Source organism: Coenobita brevimanus, chromosome 34 (assembly GCF_032717465.1).
Source record: "Coenobita brevimanus isolate Jiangsu-jjx chromosome 34, ASM3271746v2, whole genome shotgun sequence".
In the NCBI taxonomy this organism is placed as follows: domain Eukaryota; kingdom Metazoa; phylum Arthropoda; class Malacostraca; order Decapoda; family Coenobitidae; genus Coenobita; species Coenobita brevimanus.
This window is the reverse complement of record NC_136987.1, coordinates 19906725-19925674: the sequence shown is the minus strand read 5'-3', so window position 1 is coordinate 19925674 and position 18950 is coordinate 19906725. Positions and strand designations below refer to the sequence as shown.

Here is an 18950-nt window from a genome sequence, read left to right as displayed (position 1 = left end):
CTGGCTCCTTTCAACCTCTATCTCTTCGACACACTGTTGCATCTTTATCTCGTTTCTATCGCCACTTCATTGGTCACTGCTCCCCTGAAATGTCCACTTGCATCCCTCCACCTCCACAATGGGCGTGTACCACTCATCTAGCAACAAACTCTCGTGACTTTTCTGTCCAACTCTCTTATGCAAAAGTTAACCGTTGTTCCCAGTCCTTCATTTATGCAACCATCAACTCTGGAACTGTCTCCCAGTGTCTGTATTTCCTATTTCCTAGGGACACAAGATACCACCAGATATATTTCAAATGCAGCGCTACTCCCTGTAATATATCCCACATAGTTAAGCTCTTATTTACATTTACAGTGCTAAAAAATGGCTGAGAAAGAAGACTCCTGCCCCGTGATGGCCTTCCCCTTGGCCCCGGAGATCCAGCAGGAACTACAGACAAAATTCGGATCTTTTGATAAGGGACTGGTGGAGGTTGGACCAGGGCGGTACCTCCTGCCACAGCACTGCAGATTGTACCTTGATAAATATACCCAGTTCAGGTGAGTAGATTTGAGAGAGAGAGAGAGAGAGAGAGAGAGAGAGAGAGAGAGAGAGAGAGAGAGAGAGAGAGAATGGCAGGTAGGGAGAAAAGTAAGTCAATGATCTTTACACATACAAGAAGAGAGAGAGAGAGAGAGAGAGAGAGAGAGAGAGAGAGAGAGAGAGAGAGAGAGAGAATGGCAGGTAGGGAGAAAATTAAGTCAATGATCTTTACACATACAAGAAGAGAGAGAGAGAGAGAGAGAGAAAGAGAAAGAGGGGGGGGGCAGGGAACGGAGTAAGGATTTGAAATTCGTTAAAGCAGACTTATTGGTCAACCATAAGACCCGCCGATATGTCATAAAAACACCCCTGCTAAAACCAATACACAAAGTCCTGTATGCAACAGCACTACCATGTATTCAGTATAGACGGTGGCTCTACCATGTATTCAGTATAGACGGTGGCTCTGCCATGTATTCAGTATAGACGGTGGCTCTACCATGTATTCAGTATAGACGGTGGCTCTACCATGTATTCAGTATAGACGGTGGCTCTACCATGCATTCAGTATAGACGGTGGCTCTACCATGTATTCAGTATAGATGGTGGCTCTACCATGGATTCAGTATAGACGGTGGCTCTACCATGGATTCAGTATAGACGGTGGCTCTACCATGGATTCAGTATAGACGGTGGCTCTACCATGTATTCAGTATAGACAGTGGCTCTACCATATACTGAGTATACAGTAGACGGTGGCTCTACCATGTATTCAGTATAGACGGTTGTTCTTCCATGTATTCAGTATAGACGGTGGGCGTTAGCGCAGAAGTTGTGACATGTGGAGGTGTATGATACGTAGGAGGACTGCTGGACCTCACGGAGCGGGCGTTGAAAAAAAAAAAAATCAGACCTACTTCATGTACCTCACCCGAAGCAGTATTATCCAGACTGAATCTTCCTCATCATTGATCCAGCCATCTTCCCCACTTCACCTTCAGTTCATCGCCAATCCACATCCACCACCCATTACCCCCTCCCTTCCCCTCATTCACCGTGACGTGTAGGTTATTGAACAGACCCAGTAACCGCAGGCAAGCAACCACTCTCCACCCAGTTAACAGGGGCATCATAGAAGGCAGCACATCACCCCATTATTTGATTGTTGTCACCCAGAAGTGTAAATGGTTTCCTGGGTTAAAGGAAACCATTAGGCTTATCACTCAGATTAGAGTCACCTGAAATTGAAAGAGTAACAATAAAAGTGACAGAAAGGATGGGAGAAACAAGAGGAGAGGAAAGCAGACACAGAAAACTGTGGTGATAATAAGGCTGGGTTCACCACTGTGTCGTTTTTGGTTATGAGGATATATATTTTACTAGGGGAGCTATACCAAGGCAAATGGTTAGGATAAATAAACGCCAATGTGTCGAGAAGAAAAAGACAGGGCAGTGATTATTGACTTGGAACAATACAGAGTTATTGCATGATTTCAAAATAGTATAGGGCCATTACATTACAGCATGTGTAGATCAGTTTCATGAATTAATAGTTACAGTTTAAGAATATGAGTAATGAATTTAGTGAGAAACGGGAGTGCGGGGCCGTTGTGTTTATGTGTATCGTATATGTAAAGTAGTACCACATGGCCAGCTTTCACCAGGAGAGACGGAGAGGAAGGCAGATAGTAGCCGGGTGAAGTTCTGATTGAAAAGAAAGGCGAGCGAGGTCGCCCATTTGGTTTTAAGCCCCTTATTTAGGTAGTTGGAGCACTGGTAGGCCTAGGTCGCCTGAATAGGGAAATTTGATTGGTTTAAGCACCACTACGGGTGAGGAGGGAAGAGAAATTGAATATTATAGGAAGTGGCACTGGTACAGATGAGGACGGATGAGAAATTGAATACTATTGGTAGCGGCACGAGTAGCCATGCTAATTCCAGAACAAGGTGGGGAAAAGCCACGAGGGAAGGAAACCACGTGTGTAGGTGAAATGTGGTAAAGCCATGAGGGAAGGAAACCACGTGTGCAAGTGAAATGCAAGGTACAACTCTTTGTGGTGTAATATACGCCACAGCACTCCCCCTTCCCCCCTTCTGTTTATGGCAACAAAACAGGAAGAAAAGAAAGAAAAAAATTATTAGGGTACAAGGTAAAAAAATATATATATACAATTTTCAAGGTGTGCGAACACTGGAAAGTGATTTGAATGTGTTTATTACAAAAAGTAATTGTTATATATAAAGAAATAGTAGCCAGGCATAACACGAGAATTTGACTAGTGCTTAGTTATTATGAGCAAATGAATGAGAAAGTTATGCCCACCTGTACAACTGAGCTATTATACGAGGTAGCACACACACAAAAACAATTCTGTACCATGCGAATGCAACGTAGGTGTGATGACCTGGAGTGTTTGTGGTTTTTGATATCAGATTATGCTGGAGTGTAATATTGTGCTGGTTTGCTGAGATGGCCTGATTGTGTGTAGGTAAATGTGGTAGTTGTTGATGTAGTTTGTAGGGTTGTGGTTAGTGGTGGAGGGATTGCGGGAATGACAGGTGTTGATGGATGAGGGGAATAGACTAGGGGAGGGGTGGTACTGGTGGGAAAGAGTGTGGGGTAGGATCACATGAGGTTGACGGAGAGGTTGAGTTAGGGTTAAGGACTGGGAAAGGGGCAGGAGTTGGGGTTGAGAAAGAGGGTGGATGAGGTGTAGGGACGGGTTGAGGGGTGGTGGGTGGGGGAAGTAAGGTGAGAGATAGGATCGTGTGAGGTTGATGAAGTGGGTGGATTGGTGGTAGTAAGGTTAGTGCTGGAGGTAGGGTTTGTGGACGGTAGTGTGGGCTGTAGTGAGGGAGTAGAGGTTTGCTGTACTGCATGACACCTGAGTCGGTGTGTGGTGATGACAGGTAGCGGAGGGTACGAACTGACACAGGAGATGGTGTTTGTGTGTGGGTGGATGGTGCATGTATGTGTTGGTTCTGGGATTTGAGGTGTTGGTTGTATGCATGTTGTTGGTGGACTGGCAAGGTTAGGGGATGACATGTGGGGTGTTGTCTGTGACTGGGTTTGTGGTGTGGCCGGTTTGACTTTGTCTGCAGAGATTGTAGATGGTTTCCCCTGTTTGTATATTATGACTGTTTTGTCTGAGCTTGTGATCACAGGGTATGGGCCTTCGTATGGTGTTTGGAGTGGTGAAGTGTGTTGACCCCTCCTCACGAAGACCTGTTCGGTATCTGGTAGGGAGTGTGGGATGAATGTCATCTGGCGCTGGCGAGAAAGAGGAGGGACTGGTCGTAGTGCCTGCACTGCCTGCTGGAGCTCTGGGAGGAAAACCAGGGCTGGCCTGCTTGGTTGCAGAGTGAATTGCCCCAGCAGCCTCAAGTCTTCCCCATATGTTAGCTTCGCTAAGGAATTCCCAATATCCTCCTTCCCTGTAACCCTCAAGTTTAGGAGGAGGATTCTCAGCACGGCCACCCAATTCACTGGGTAGGGAAGTGCCCTCAGTGCTTCCTTCAGGCGACGATGGCAGCGCTCAATCATCCTGTTTGCCTGAGGGTGATATGTGGAGGTTCTGTGGCATTTAGCACCCAGGAAGTTCATTAGGTCCTGCCAGCCCCGAGATTCAATTTGGGGGCCTTGGTCTGTGATGATGACCTGTGGGGCGCCAAAATGAGAGTCCCAGGATGTCAGGAAGTGATATACCATATGGTCAGTTGTTGCGTCCAGCATGGGCGTGGCATCAACCCACCTTGACACTCTATCTATACACGTTAAAATATAGCAGTTATCCCTAGATTCGGGGACGGGACCGAGGATGTGAAAGTGGACTGTGTGGAAACATTGAGTTGGTGTGGGCAGCGGTTGAAGTGGTGTCTTGGTGTGGCGATGCACTTTTGCTGACTGACACGCCACGCATGCTCAGACCCAGTTGGTGGTGTCATGCCTCATCCCTGGCCATACCACTCGCCAGTTAAGTAAGCTGTGCATGCCGTGAATGCCTGGGTGTGCCATCTTGTGGTAATGACTAAAGACTTGCCTTCGGAATCGTTTGGGAATATAGGGCCGTGCTGTCCTGCAGGATATGTTACACCAGAGTTTCTGGGGTGTCAGTGACATCAAACTGTTGCAGTTGAAGTGAGGTCATTGCCTGCAACAATTCTTGGTGTTCCTGATCGTCCTCCTGCCCCCGGGCCAAGGGTGCATGGTCAAACAGGGGTAGTGTAGGGCTGACAGCTGAAACTCCATGGGACAGGGCATCTGCAACCTTGTTCAGGTCCCCACTGATATGCTGGATGTTAGTGGAAAACTCTGAAATGAAAGCTAGTTGTCTTGCCACGCGAGGAGACCAATTTTCATCTTTATGAGTCATGGCATAAATAAAGGGTTTATGGTCAGTGAGGATGGTGAATTCTCAGCCTTCCAGAAAATGCCTGAAATGTCTGACTGACTCATATATAGCCAGCAACTCCCTGTTGAAGGCACTGTATTTGTGCTGGGCAGGGTTAAGACGCTGGCTGAAGAATGCGACAGGTACGTTTACATCACTGACTTGTTGTTGTAGGACTGCACCCACAGTTTCGGCAGAGGCATCTGTGGTGAGTGTGATGGGGGCATCTGGTGATGGGTATCCTAGGTGGGGTGCACTGGCAATCTGGTTTTTGAGGGTGGTGAAGGCATGGTCTGACCGTGCAGTCCATTGAAGAGGTTTGGAGGATGGCTTTTTTGTCCCCTTTAGGAGATCTTTAGGGGGGGGGGTCAGTGTGGCTGCAGCATTTCTCAGGAACCTGTGATAAAAAAAACTCCATGAGCCTGCGAGGTGTAGCCAGGCGTGGAAAGTCCTTAATGGCATCCACCTTCTGCGGGAGGGGCGTGATATCTGAGGCGGATACCCTGTGGCCCAAGAAATCCAATTAGTCTGCACCGAGGATACACTTTGCCGGGTACACACACAGCCCGTAGTCCTGCAGGTGTTGGAACAGCATTTGGAGATGTGTTTTGTGCTGCTCATGGGGATCAGAAGCAATGAGGATGTCATCGATGCACACTATGACGAAATCTAGCCCCCTGACAACCAGGTCCATAAATCTCTGAAACATTTGTATGGCTTTTCTGAGGCCGAAATTCAACTTTGTGTATTCAAGCAGGCCAAAGTGGGTGATTACCGCCGTCTTAGGGATGTCCTTCTCCGCCACAGGGATTTGGTGGAATGCCCTGACTAAATCGATCTTGGAAAATACATGATGGCCATGTAGTTCATGCTGGAAATCCTGAATGTGGGGAATGGAGTATCTATTAGGAACTGTCATCACTTTCAGTGCCCTGTAGTCCCCACATGCTCTCAACTCACCCGGCTGTGCCTTTGGTACCATGTGTAGAAGAGATGCACAGCAGCTTGATGACGGCCGAATGATGCCCTCGTCGAGCATAGCCTGAAACTCCTTTTCCACTGCCTGACGACGTTCTGGGGGAAGGCATCTGGGACGGGCGAAACAGGGGGGTCCGGAAGTGATGATGCAGTGCTCTACACCATGGTCTGTACGACCGTTGTTGGGCGAGTGAGAAGTCAAGAGGGGAAACTGGCGTAGTATGGAATCGTATGAGGATTTCTGGTGAAGGTGTGTAATGAATGGAGGATTACTAGCACACCCGGTTACTTTGATGGACGAGTTTGAGGGTCTGTGATATAGATTCCGTCCTCTGGTATCCACAAGCAAGTCATGTGACCCCAGGAAATCAACGCCAATAATGGGTTGATTAACGTCTGTGACGAGGAACAGCCAAGTAAGTGACACTGATTAGGCGAGGGCCGTGTGACGGGGTTCCATGCCGTATGTGGTTGTGGGGGTGCTGTTTGCTGCTATCAGGTCAAATGCGGGTTGCTGAGCCTTTTTGTGGTCAGAGATAGGAGGGACTATACTGAATGCGGCTCCAGTGTCAATAAGGTATTTTGTGCCAGAGATGGTGTCTTTAACCCATAGTAGTTTCCTGGAGTCAGTGGACCATGTCGTGACGGGTGTGCTGATCCTGAGGGGGCGTTTGGTGTGTGTGGCGTGAGACATTACTGGGACTGTCTCCCACCATATGCATTTCCCGTGAATATGCAGGGTGGTGAGCATTGTCTGGCTTCCAAACCAAAGTGCTTGTTATAAATTCACAACATGAAATTGTCCCTTGCTGTTTGGAGATTAGCATAACGAACACAGTTAACTGGGGGAACACTGTTGGAACACAGAGGGGCTGGGGGATGACTTGCAACACTGGGGGTCTGAGTGGTGAAGCCACTTATTTTACTTTCCAGCCTGTCTATTCTATTTGTTAACTTTGCTAATGAGGTACACAGCTCTGACATGGAACCGTTTTTGTTCACAACACAGTTCACTGACACCACTGTTTCATTAGGGGAAGAACTGGGGGCTATGACAGGGGAAAGAGAGAAGTGTGCACTTACTGGGTGGTTGGCATAATGCTGTTGAGTTTCGTATAGAGTGTCCGCCCTCTCGATGAACTCAGTAAGGGACGTCCCAGGGCCCGGAGATGCAAGATGGAGTCGGAAGTCTGGTGACTTGAGTTGGAGGAGTCAGTGCCGGAGGAGGTCATCTGAGAGTGTGGCCCTGGCTGCCATAAGAGTGGCTTGAATGTGGACAAGGAGGGCCGAGGTTCACTGCCGATGAGAGTGAAGGGCATCTAGCTCCATTAACCCCTCCGTGGCCGAAGGCCCGGAATTTTCCGTGCACTGCAGACCAACGCCGGGGCCATTTTTGGAAGTTTCGAAAGTTCATTTTTTTTTCTTGCCATATTGAAGAGAAAGTTCAGATGCACCTAACAGTGCCAATCCCAGCTTCCTTGACGCATTTTGTGGCTTGCAATGGAGCGAGGAAGTTGCAGAATTATCGGCAACCGATATCCGCCAAAGGAAGTGCCGCAACGCAACTGGGCAGGTGTTGCTGTTGTTTTTTAAACCTCCCAAAACAATGCGAATGGTGCTGAAATGTTGTGCATATGTGAGATATGATGATATCGAATTATTTCAGTACATAATCTGTTAGGAATGGCTGGAAAAAAAAAAAGGTTATGAATACTTTTTCACCTTTTTGATGTAAAATATGTTTATGGTAGTTTCGAGTTATATTTTACGTTATCGTTGTGCTCATGCTTGGAAAAGGGAGCGAAAGAGTTGAATTTTCAGTCATAAATGAGAAAAGTGCACGTCCTCAAAGGCTTGACTCTGCCTCGGGAGAATAAAGTGGAGGGTCAGATCGGATTAGCAATACGAAAGTTGAGTCGCAATTTCGAGCTCCCACACCACGAGCATCGCTAAAGATAGAATCGTAATGCAGTTCAGAACTAAGAATAAGTCTAATTATTACGAATACAAAACAAAACAGAAATAAATACGTTTACAGACGGGGGAAAACGTATTTTTTCCGTAATAACATGTTCATGTTTATCATTTTACGTTCATCTTAATCATTTTACCTTGTTATTATCGCAATATATATTGCTGTCTCGTAAAGAGGATGGTTGTGTGTGTTTTGCAAGGGAGGAAAAAGATTGTATTTTCTGCCTGGGTCGAGATAATGGGTGTGTTTTTTTAGGCATGGCCTCGAGAGAAAAAATCGTACATCCACTCGTCACGACAGCAGGAGGTTAACTGACTACGTGAGAGGGTGAAGTCAAGGTCAGTCTCATGTCCCAGATTTTTGTTCACTTCCCGAAGGTTTTCACAGTTTCCTACAAGTTGCATTGCATCAAAGGATCCAAACCATTACAGCAAACCTAAGCAAATAGGTAAAGATTCCAAGACAGAATTGTATTTTTCACTCATGTCTTTTTTGTATGTGCCTGTGTAATTTTATAATCCTAAATAGGTGGTTGTGTGTGTTTTGCAAGAGAGGACAAAGATATGTTCTGCCTGGGTCGAGATAATGGGTGTAGTTGTGCTTGATTAGGCATGGCCAGGAGCGATAAAATTGAAAATCCACTCATCACAGCAGCAGGCTCTGAACTGCTTGATGAGGTGTATGGGAGTGTAGTGTAGGTCAGTGTGAAGATGTTCAGAACATTCGCTCACTTCCCCAAAATTTTTGCAGTTTTTTATAGGCCGCGCTCAAACGAGGCCGGCGGCCATTTATCGGCTAAACGACATTCGACACCGGCGGCCATGAAGGGGTTAAAAGTGCCTGCTTTCATTTGCCTAGGGTCTGCAGCAGATTTTCCTTCAGGAATTTATATTTGTGATCTGTACGTGGTTTGAAGAGTATGTCCTGAACAAGGGCAGCTACTTGAGTTGGGAGAGTGCAGACAACTGCTCTGAATTTGTCATCATCACTGGTATCTTCAGGCCATGCAGCATCAACTTGTGTAAACCATGTGTTAATATCGTACATGAATGTAGGAAGGGATAGCCGGATGTGTGGTAAGGTATCCATGTTGTTTAAACACTCCGGGAAGTCACCAATGTAGTGGTATTAATGTCAGGTTCACCACTGTGTCATTCTTGGTTATGGGGATATATATTTTACTAGGGGGGCTACACCAAGGCAAATGGTTAGGATAAATAAACATCAATGTGTTGGGAAGAAATAGACAGGGCAGTCATTATTGATTTGGAACAATACAGAGTTATTGCATGATTTCAAAATAGTACAAGGCCATTATGTTACACCATGTGTAGATCAATTACATGAATTAATAATTACAGATTGAGAATATGAGTAATGAATTAAGTGAGAAACGAGAGTGCCGGGCTGTTGTGTTTATGTGTATCGTATATGTAAAGTAGTACCACATGGCCAGCTTTTACCAGGAGAAACGGAGAGCAAGGCAGGTAGTAGCCGGGTGAAGTTCTGATTGAAAAGAAGGGCGAGCGAGGTCGCCCACTTGGTTTTAAGCCCCTTATTTAGGTAGGTGGAGCACTGGTAGGCCTAGGTCGCCTGAATAGGCAAATTTGATTGGTTTAAGCACCACTATGGGTGAGGAGGGAAGAGAAATTGAATATTATAGGAAGTGGCACTGGTACAGATGAGGACGGATGAGAAATCGAATACTTTTGGCAGCGGCACGAGTAGCCATGCTAATTCCGAGAACAAGGTGGGGAAAAGCCACGAGGGAAGGAAACCACATGTGTAAGTGAAAACCGGAAAAGTCACGAGGGAAGGAAACCATGTGTGTAAGTGAAATGCGAGGTACAATACTTTGTGGTGTAATATATGCCACAAAATGAATGACAAAGGTGAAGGAGGATGTAAACAGCACTACATTAGGTGGGTTGATGATGGTCGCCACCACCTACCTACCACCGTGATGTGTAAGTAAATCAGACATACAGTATTTCTGACGATGGAAAAGAATCAGGGATCTAAAGAGTATATGACTAGTGATGACTAACTTTACTCTTTACAGTAAATATGTAGTTGAGTTTTAACGTGGTTCTTCAAATGTTGAAGCTTTTTTCTCTCTCTCTCTCTCTCTCTCTCTCTCTCCTTCTTCTTCTTCTTTTTCTTTATTCTTTATGTGCCATCTCTGGAAGGTCCAAAACAGAAAAAAAAAAAAACTCAAATTAGATGTAAGTCTAAAGATACTCCACCAAGATTTTGCGTTACATAAAAGTCCCCCATAATGGCTGGGTACTTTATTGGAAGAGGGCTGTGCTACACGCTCGGAGTCTAGTTGTGCTCTGTCTCTCCTAATTTCGTGAGGAGAGAGGTAAGTGACTTCAGTTTACCATTACGTTACGCTGGGCTAAGGAATTCTTGGATTTGTACATGTAAAACAGTCTTCTCATTGTTCTCTTCCTTAGTTGCAAATATGTCGATAGGAAACTCTCAGCGCCAGTCACCTCATTCTTTTTTTTTTATCTTTTTTTTTTCTTATCTTTTTTTTATTAAACGATTTTTTTCCTATGATTTTCTTTTTTCTTGTCCAGGTTTCGGCCAGATGACGTAGTGGTGATGACGTTTCCCCGCAGCGGCACGACGTGGACGCAGGAGATGGTGTGGTGTATGACGCACGACCTTGACTTCACCACAGCCATTAACACGCCACTCGCAGTGCGATCCCCCTTCCTTGAGTAGGCACCAACATCACTTGATTCTGCTTCACTGGTAGTGGGAGTAGTAGTATTAGTAGTGGTAGTAGTAGTGATGGTGGTGGTGGTAGTAGTAGTAGTAGCAATAGTGGTAGTAGTAGTAGTAGTAGTAGTAGTAGTGGTGGTGGTGGTGGTGGTAGTAGTAGTAGCAGCAGTAGCAGTAGTAGTTGTGGTGGTACTGTGTAGCAGCAGCAATACTGGTATTAGTATTAGTAGCAATAGTAGTAATTGTTGTGGTAGTGGTGGTGATGTGTAATAGTAGTAGAAGTAGTAGTAGTAGTAGTATAAGTAGAAGTAGCAGTAGAAGTGGCAGTGGTGGTGTGTAGTAGTAGTTGTGGTAATCCAGGTTCATTTGAATGTAAACTACATTGATGGGTATTGTTTTCACTTGGCTTGTCTGCCTGTTTGTTTGTCTGTTTGTTTGTTAACAACTTTACACGAGAACTACTGGTGTAATTTTCACTAAAATTTCAGGGATGATGGGCTATGACCTTCTCATGACCTGATTGAATTTTGCGCCAAATTGGGCCAAGGCCCAGGCTATAGGCCCCCAAATATGTAAAACAAAAATAAATAGTTTTTGTTCATAACTCTTTTCAGATTCGTCATATCGACATGAAACCAAACCCTATAGGCGCATCTTTCAAGTCTTGATCCTATAACATGCCTCATTACATCAGGGGGGTCACCCCTTATTTAGCGGTATGAGGGTCAATGTCAGGTGGTTCAGGCCTAAAATTTCAAATGGGCATAAAATCGTAAATTTTCACCAGATTTACTCTAAATTTTATGTGAGACACCTTTAACTAGATATCTTGTTGTTTTTACACGTCAGCAGTAAAATGACTGCCCGGGACGGGTTTACTGTACCTTGGCACCGCTTCTTGTATGTCTGTAGTCTTACTTATTTTGATTTTTCATTGATTCAAGCCATATTCTTATTGATCAGGACTACGTAACGCCTCTCCCTTAGCGATTTGTTTTGCCTATCAACCAAGACGTCAACATCATAGTAAAGGAAGAATTTTGCTTAGTCTCCTGTGTCCTCCACTGAGTATGTATAGTGAGGGACGCCTTCTCGCGGTAGCAATGAAATGGACAGGCCACTCCTCTGCCTGGTTATACAAATGTCCCTCAGATCCCTCCCTATCCCCGAAAGAAGAATGGTGAACGGAAAGAGGACGACTACTACTACCACCGCTGCTAAATACCACTACCACCACTAATACTACTACTTCTACTACTACTACTACTACTATTACTACTAACATTACTACTGCTACTACAACTACCACCGCCATCATTACTACTACTACTACTACTACTACACGGTTTGGCATGGACGTTAGGAACTGGAGTGATCAGATACAGCCTTCATTAACTCTTTCACTAGAAAATAAGACAATACTATGGCTCTACATCCTTTTCCACAACCTGGCCTAAAATTGCCGTCTTTCCAGCGTGAATGCTGAGTTGTAACAGTGGGTTAATACTAGACTAGGATGCTGATCACGAAGAAGTGCCGTGTAAAAGTAGTAGAGACGTAGAATTGCCCTTTTCTGCCCCTGAACTTCAAGAAGTAAGCTGCGTATGGACGGAAATTTGTGCCAAGTTAAAATGAAGGGAGTGTAGGCGGATATTTTGATCCTTTTTCAGTTTATATCCCATAATTCACTGGTAGAATAATATACTGCCACGGTGAGGCATCCTTTCCACGGCACTTCTTCGTGACTAGCACCATATTCTGGTGTTCATCTCCTGTTACAACTCTACATTTTAGTTAGAAGGGGCAATTTTATGCCAAGTTAGAGTAAAAAGAGTATAGTTAGTATGATCTAACTATGTAGTTTCGCCTAAATTTGCTATATCCCCATCTTGACTGCTGGGGTATAATAGATTAACATTACGATATGGTGCTTGTCACGAAGAAGTGCTGTGTAAAGGATGTACAGCCACAGCATTGTCATTGTCTGCAACTGATCTATTATTAGCACCAGAATATGGCGCTAGTCATGAAGAAGTGGTGTGTAAAGGATGGAGAGAGAGAGAGAGAGAGAGAGAGAGAGAGAGAGAGAGACCTATAATTATTTTGCCAAGTGCTACCCCTGTTCAGGACTCTTACAGGCGATAGATGGACAGGCAGACAGATTGATAGATTAACAGGGGATAGATAGAGACATATAGATCGATAGATAGAAGAAAGATTGATGGATAGAGACTTATTGGCAGGTAGGAAGATGACTAGTTAAAGAGAGAGGGACAAGCAGACAGACAGGTAGATAGACAAATAGGTAGACGGACAGATAGACAGATAGATGATTAGATAAATGGAGAGGGACAGACAGACAGACAGATAGACAGGTAAATTATTAGACAGAGAGTCAGGTAGATAGATAGATATATGAATAGATAGATATATGAATAGATAATGAGAGTGGAACAAACAGCAGAGAGAGACAGACAGACAGACAGACAGAGACTGACAACACCCTTTGTTTCAGATATGACTCAATTCACCATCCAGATGTTCCCCTGCCCAGTTTTCTGGTTGACAGTTTTTTAAAGCAACATCCAGAAGTGAACCCGCGCACCACTGGGGTATATTTGGCCCGTGCTGAGTCCGTTCCATCTCCTAGATTAATCAAAACCCATCTGCCCTTCTCACTTCTCCCGCCATCCATTCTTGAGAGCTGTAAGGTGGGTGAAGTTCTCTCTCTCTCTCTCTCTCTCTCTGGCGGCATAAACTTTATTAAGCTTCGCCATATAAATGGCGACGCTTCATGTTTCCGTCAGTATTATTTTTCTTTGCACTTTTTTTTTTCGATCTTGATGACATTACACATGAAGGTAGCCTAGGGTTACCCAAGTACCTTTGCCAAATATATATAACCTTGACCTATTTTTGAAGTTGATATACTCATTTATATTAAATAATTCCTTATTTTAAATCGAAATATCTCAGAAATTAATTGAGATACGGATATTTGGTGAAAATTCTATTAAAAAAAAAAAAAAGGCTTTCTGTATAACTTTAGCATAATATTTTGCCATTTAGCCTAGTAGAGAATTCAAACCTGCTCAGTTTTTTCTTTGCAACACGTTCTAGATAAAACCACAGAAGTTTTAAAGATATACATTTCTGGATATACAGCTCTGGTCCCCCTTATGATCTGAATGGAATATAGTTACAGTTTAGCATGCAGTTAGCCAGTTATTGAGACAAACGTAAAATTTACATCTGAGTTTTTCGACACCTTTGTCTTCAGGTCCCTTGTTGATGTTACACAAGAAGATAGCTTTGGGTCTTCAGATCTTGTTTATATTAGACATACTTCTATACCATTCGGACACACACCACAAAGCCAGTCAGGAGACAGGACGTGTGTGCTGGGCAATCCCCAGGTCTTGTCCTCCCCACTTACTGTTTTTTAACTAGCGCATACCCCACTGACAGGGCTAATGTATGGCCCGGCCTGCACTATAGGTGCAGGGAATCTTTGAATGAATGAACGAATCGCTCAGAGTTACAGTATAGTGAAGCTTCCTTGTTGCAGCTACACAGTAAGGTTAGCCAATTAGATTTAATCTAAATGGTCTCTCTCTCTCTCTCTCTCTCTCTCTCTCTCTCTCTCTCTCTCTCTCTGAAACTGTTAGTTACCAGCCCGAGGCTCGGAGGGTGTTGGGGAAGGGTACTGCTTTAACTCGGTTTGATTATGTTAACTATTTGCGAAAACTACTGGTGCGATTTTAACTAAAATTAAAGGGATGAAGGGCTATGACCTTCTGATCTCCTAATTAAATTTTGGGCCAAAACTTAGGCTCTGGGCCTCTGAAATGTAGAAAAAAAAGAAAAGAGGGGGGGAAATCGTTTTTTTCGCCATAACTCCTTTCAAATTCGTCGTATCGACATGAAACTAAAATCTATAGGGGCGTCTTTCAAATCTGCATCCTATAACATGCCTCATTGCATCATGGGGGTCACCCCCCAGTTAGCGGTAGGGGGTTCAGTGTCAGGTGGATCAGGCCTATAATTTCAAATGGCCCTGAAATCGTAATTTTCACCTGGTTTACTTCAAATTTGGTATGTGACATCTATGACTAGATATCCAGTTGTGTTTATACGTCAGCACTAAAATGACTCACAGGGACGGGTTTGTTGTTCCTTGGCACCGCTTCTTGTTTTGATCTGTTTTGGTTTCTACCGTAGTCCACAAATACGAACTTAAGCCGTTTAAATCATCTTTTGATATAAGAATGGTGCAGATGAAAATGAAGATGAAGATGATGATGATGATGGTTTACATTTTCATTCGTAGGTGATATATGTGGCTAGACATCCGGGTGACGTGTGTGTGTCTAACTACCACCTTCAAAGACTCTTCAAGTCACTGAATTTCAAGGGCGACCTGGAAGAATTTCTGGATTTGTGGTGCCGAAATTTAGGTAAGAAGAAAGAGAGAGAGAGAGAGAGAGAGAGAGAGAGAGAGAGAGAGAGAGAGAATGAAGAATGGGATTTTGCAGAAATTAATAAACTGATTGATGTTGATTTTAATCCAGTTGATAGGTATAAAGTACATTAATCCCTCTTCTTCCTCTCCTCCTTCCCCTGCCTCTCTTCTCCCACACCTTCACCTTTTTTCCCTTCTCTTCTTCTTCTTCTTCTCTCTCTCTCTCTCTCTCTCTCTCTCTCTCTCTCTCTCTCTCTCTCTCTCTCTCTCTCTCTCTCTCTCTCTTTTCTTCTCCTTCTTCTTCATCTTCACAGTTATGTTAGGGCCATACTGGAGTCACTTAAGCGAGGCATGGGCAAAACGCACCCACCCAAACCTCCTCTGGCTATACTACGAAGACATGAACAAGGATCCGCTGAGGGAACTTCAGCGCCTGGACCACTTCCTCGCCACAGGCCTGACGGAAGACGAGCTGCTGCAGGTGGCCCAGCATTGCAGCTTTGCCAACATGAAGGCCAGACCTGCCACCAACTACAGTCTCGTCCCGGAATCGCCTAGACTGATGCCAGGAGAGGCTGAGTATGTGAGGAAGGGTGAGTTTAATTAGCGTCGTCGTTGATATTATAATCTTAAGCATCCTTCTTTTATTTATTATTGTCAGTCATCAAATCATTGTCATCATTATAATTGTTGTTTCCTTCATTACCACCATAATCATCATCATCATCGTCCATTGTCATGGTCACCTTTGGCATCATTATCATTATTATTGCCTTCATTTCCATCATCATCAACGTCTGTCGTCATTGTCGTCATTCGTTTTCACCATCATCATCATCATCATCATCCCTATCTTCGTCTTGGTGTTCATCATCTTTGTCGTTTCATCATCAATATCATCATCATCATCATCACTGTCTTCGTCGTAGTGTTCATCATCATTGTCGTTACATCAACATCATCTTCACTCACCTTATTAATGGATGCAAGCCAGTCAGACAAAGTAGGTTAAGCATGTCAGGTTTGAATGACCAGGTTACAGTATGCTAAGCTGGGCATACAACGATACACAAGATGGATGGTATATTGCACCCTTGTATCGTGTGGTCCTGGCTCAGTCTGCTGGTGTGGGGAAAGCAGAGATTTTGATTTCATCATGAAATTACTAATCAACCATGCAGTCAGTGAAAGCAAAAAAGTGGAGACTATTAAAGATGAAAAGATTTATGAGAAGCAGTAAAGATGTAGAAAAGAGGAAGCAGGAGTGGGAGACCGAGGATGAGATGGAGGGATGGAGTGAAGAGGTATGTGAGACAGGGAGATGTGAGATGGGGGAGGGAGGGCTGCAAAATGGCGGGGGACAGGGTGACATGGAAGCTATTTGTTTGTCAGCACCCCTTATAGGATAAAGGTGTCTAGCTATAGGTGGGCAAACAGAAAAGATTTATGGGAAGTAGATACTGTTTACGCTGAGTGAGCCGTCCCTGCAATATATGGACCCATATTCTCACTGGGTAAGGAAGCTCCGTAACATCTCTTCCTTAGTGATTTATTTTGGGATATGGCTGGTTGATATCCTTTTGTACGTTATTTTTCAGAGTATGGTGATGTTAGAAGTATTTATGTAACAATGAAGAGTACAGTATGGAGTAATAAACAAACCACTTATGAAATGGTGTTAGGGACCTTCCTTAACTGGCAAGAATACGGGCCATGGTGTAATATATGGACCATCCTTTACAAGAAATAGGTAGATATAAGCTGGGTGATATTAAGGTGAGCCCACAGATAAAGGTGTAATAGCATGTTTTACATGACAAAGATCCATAACCCTTTGCAGCTCAGTTGATGGCCAAGTGAAGTCAGATTGGAAGGTCAATTTAACTATTAATGAAGGAGGCTCATGTCCACCTCATTACTAAATTTCATCTAAATTCACGCAACTGCGATTTAGTTTTCAAGTTGTACGAGTAGCCCAGTTCCATCAGGTGAATTTACACTATTTTATGTTCACAGTGGCAGTGTTCTCAGTGTTCATCCTGTGTTCTTCTCTCCCTACAGGTGCCACTGGGGACTGGGTCAATCGCTTCACTCCCCAAATGAAGGCCAAGTTCCAGGTACCATACTCACAAATTTTCTTGAGCATGATTTGAGTATGAGATTATTACTTATGCTTTTATTTCCACTCCTGAAACTTTATGGCCAATCTTGAGTTAGTATTATGATGAAAAATTTATACCAGAGAAAATGATCTGTGATATTACTGAACTACTGCAATAAAGATTTGTTTAATACAAAAATTGACTAGGATCCTTTATTCTTCTCCAGGCCTGGGTGGAGACGGGGAGTAAGGCAGTCGGGGAGGTGCCACCTAGGTACACCCAAGGATAAAAGTTCACTTAACATTACACCTGTTCTACTTCCCACTCTCCTCTGTTGGCTAATGTTCAAATGCTGAGATGCCTGGTGTGTTTCTCTGCCCATAGATAATGAGGAGGGCTGGGTGATGTCCTGCTCTAAATGTAGCTAGGTGAACTCAGTCAACTGAATTCAAGTTGGGTAGATGTCAGGAGGGGGGATTTGTTGTATGGTGTTGTGACCGATGTGTTGTATTGCCCTGCACATGACTACAGGAGATAGGTGTGTGTTTTTTTTCTTTGTTAGTGTTGGAGTATCTGGAGGTTGGGTATTGTTGTAGAGGGTTTGATAATGTTTATATGGTGAGTGTTTTATGTGCCTAGGTGTGTTGTGTATCTCTTACATATAAGGACAGGGGTGATTGTATAGAAGAACGCTACAGTAATAAATTGTGTGCCACTCGTATCGAGGTAGTTTCTGACAGGAAGGACTTTCATTTCATATTGTAATTAAGCTGTGGAAGTGATTTTGGTGGAGCCAGTGGTGATGCATAAAGCATTGTACTGTATGATTTTGAAGATGTTGTCCTGGGCATTAGATAGGATGGGAGCCCATGCCCGGGAGGCATACGAAATTATTCATCTAATATTTGTAGTGTAAGGAGTGTTTATATTTGTACCCCAAAGTGTGGCCTTATAGTTGCCCTTAGTGCATTGAGTCTGGGGATGCACCGCCTCTTGATGTACATGGCCCTTGAAGGTGAGTCCGGTTTTATATTGCACTCTAAGGATCATAATAGAGGGTGTGTGTGGCACATGTACATTGTTAAGTGCGATATATGGGGAGTACCTGTGGCCATGCTTACTGCTGATGATGAGTGTGGTGCTGGATTTGGCTGAAGCAATCTTCAGCCAGTTGTCCACACAAGTCTGCAGTGTGCTGAGGTAGTCCTGTTGCAATGTGCAGTCTGTGTCTGCAGACTGGTGTGTGGTTATTATGGTGATGTCATCTGCATAATGAGGCAATGATTGTAGGTGGTTGGGGTATGAGAATATGTGTAAAATTTCTTGTTCACGATGACTTGCCGTGGAATGTATTATTTGCTTACTACCATATATATTGCTGGCAAACTAACATTTAGTGTAGTTCTCCATGTTCATTTTCATTATCTTAGTGATTATTTTGCATCGCGGGATGGCATCTACTTCTTTACTTATCTGTTGTGAGAAGTGTACTGTGAGCTGGTATAGTGAAGTTGATGCCACTCATGCTCCTTCCGTGAGATCAGTCAGTAAGGCGCCTATAGAGTGCATTGCTCTGAATCCATGCCATGAAGGAGCAAAAGGGACATGGGGTATGACTTTGTTGAGAATGAGACGTCCACATATTTTGGATGATGTTCTAAGTAGTGTTACCAGTCTGTACAAGGAAGGGAGTGTCGGGTCATTGTTTGGTTTAAGTATAGTAGTGACTATTCCATGTTTCCAAATATTGGTAGTGCTGCAATGTCAGTATGAGTAGTTGCTGA

At 44.0% G+C, this 18950-nt stretch overlaps 1 protein-coding gene across 1 annotated transcript; it reads left to right on the top strand.

Moving 5' to 3' along the window:
- The first annotated feature begins 9550 nt into the window (after nucleotides 1-9550).
- Nucleotides 9551-17217, top strand: LOC145396019 (sulfotransferase 1C4-like). The gene is made up of 6 exons (XM_080269482.1): nucleotides 9551-9654; nucleotides 10455-10598; nucleotides 13172-13313; nucleotides 14933-15059; nucleotides 15379-15657; nucleotides 17126-17217. The coding sequence occupies exons 1-6, from the start codon at nucleotides 9551-9553 to the stop codon at nucleotides 17215-17217; spliced, it is 888 nt and encodes a 295-aa protein (XP_080125608.1).
- The last annotated feature ends 1733 nt before the right edge of the window (nucleotides 17218-18950 follow it).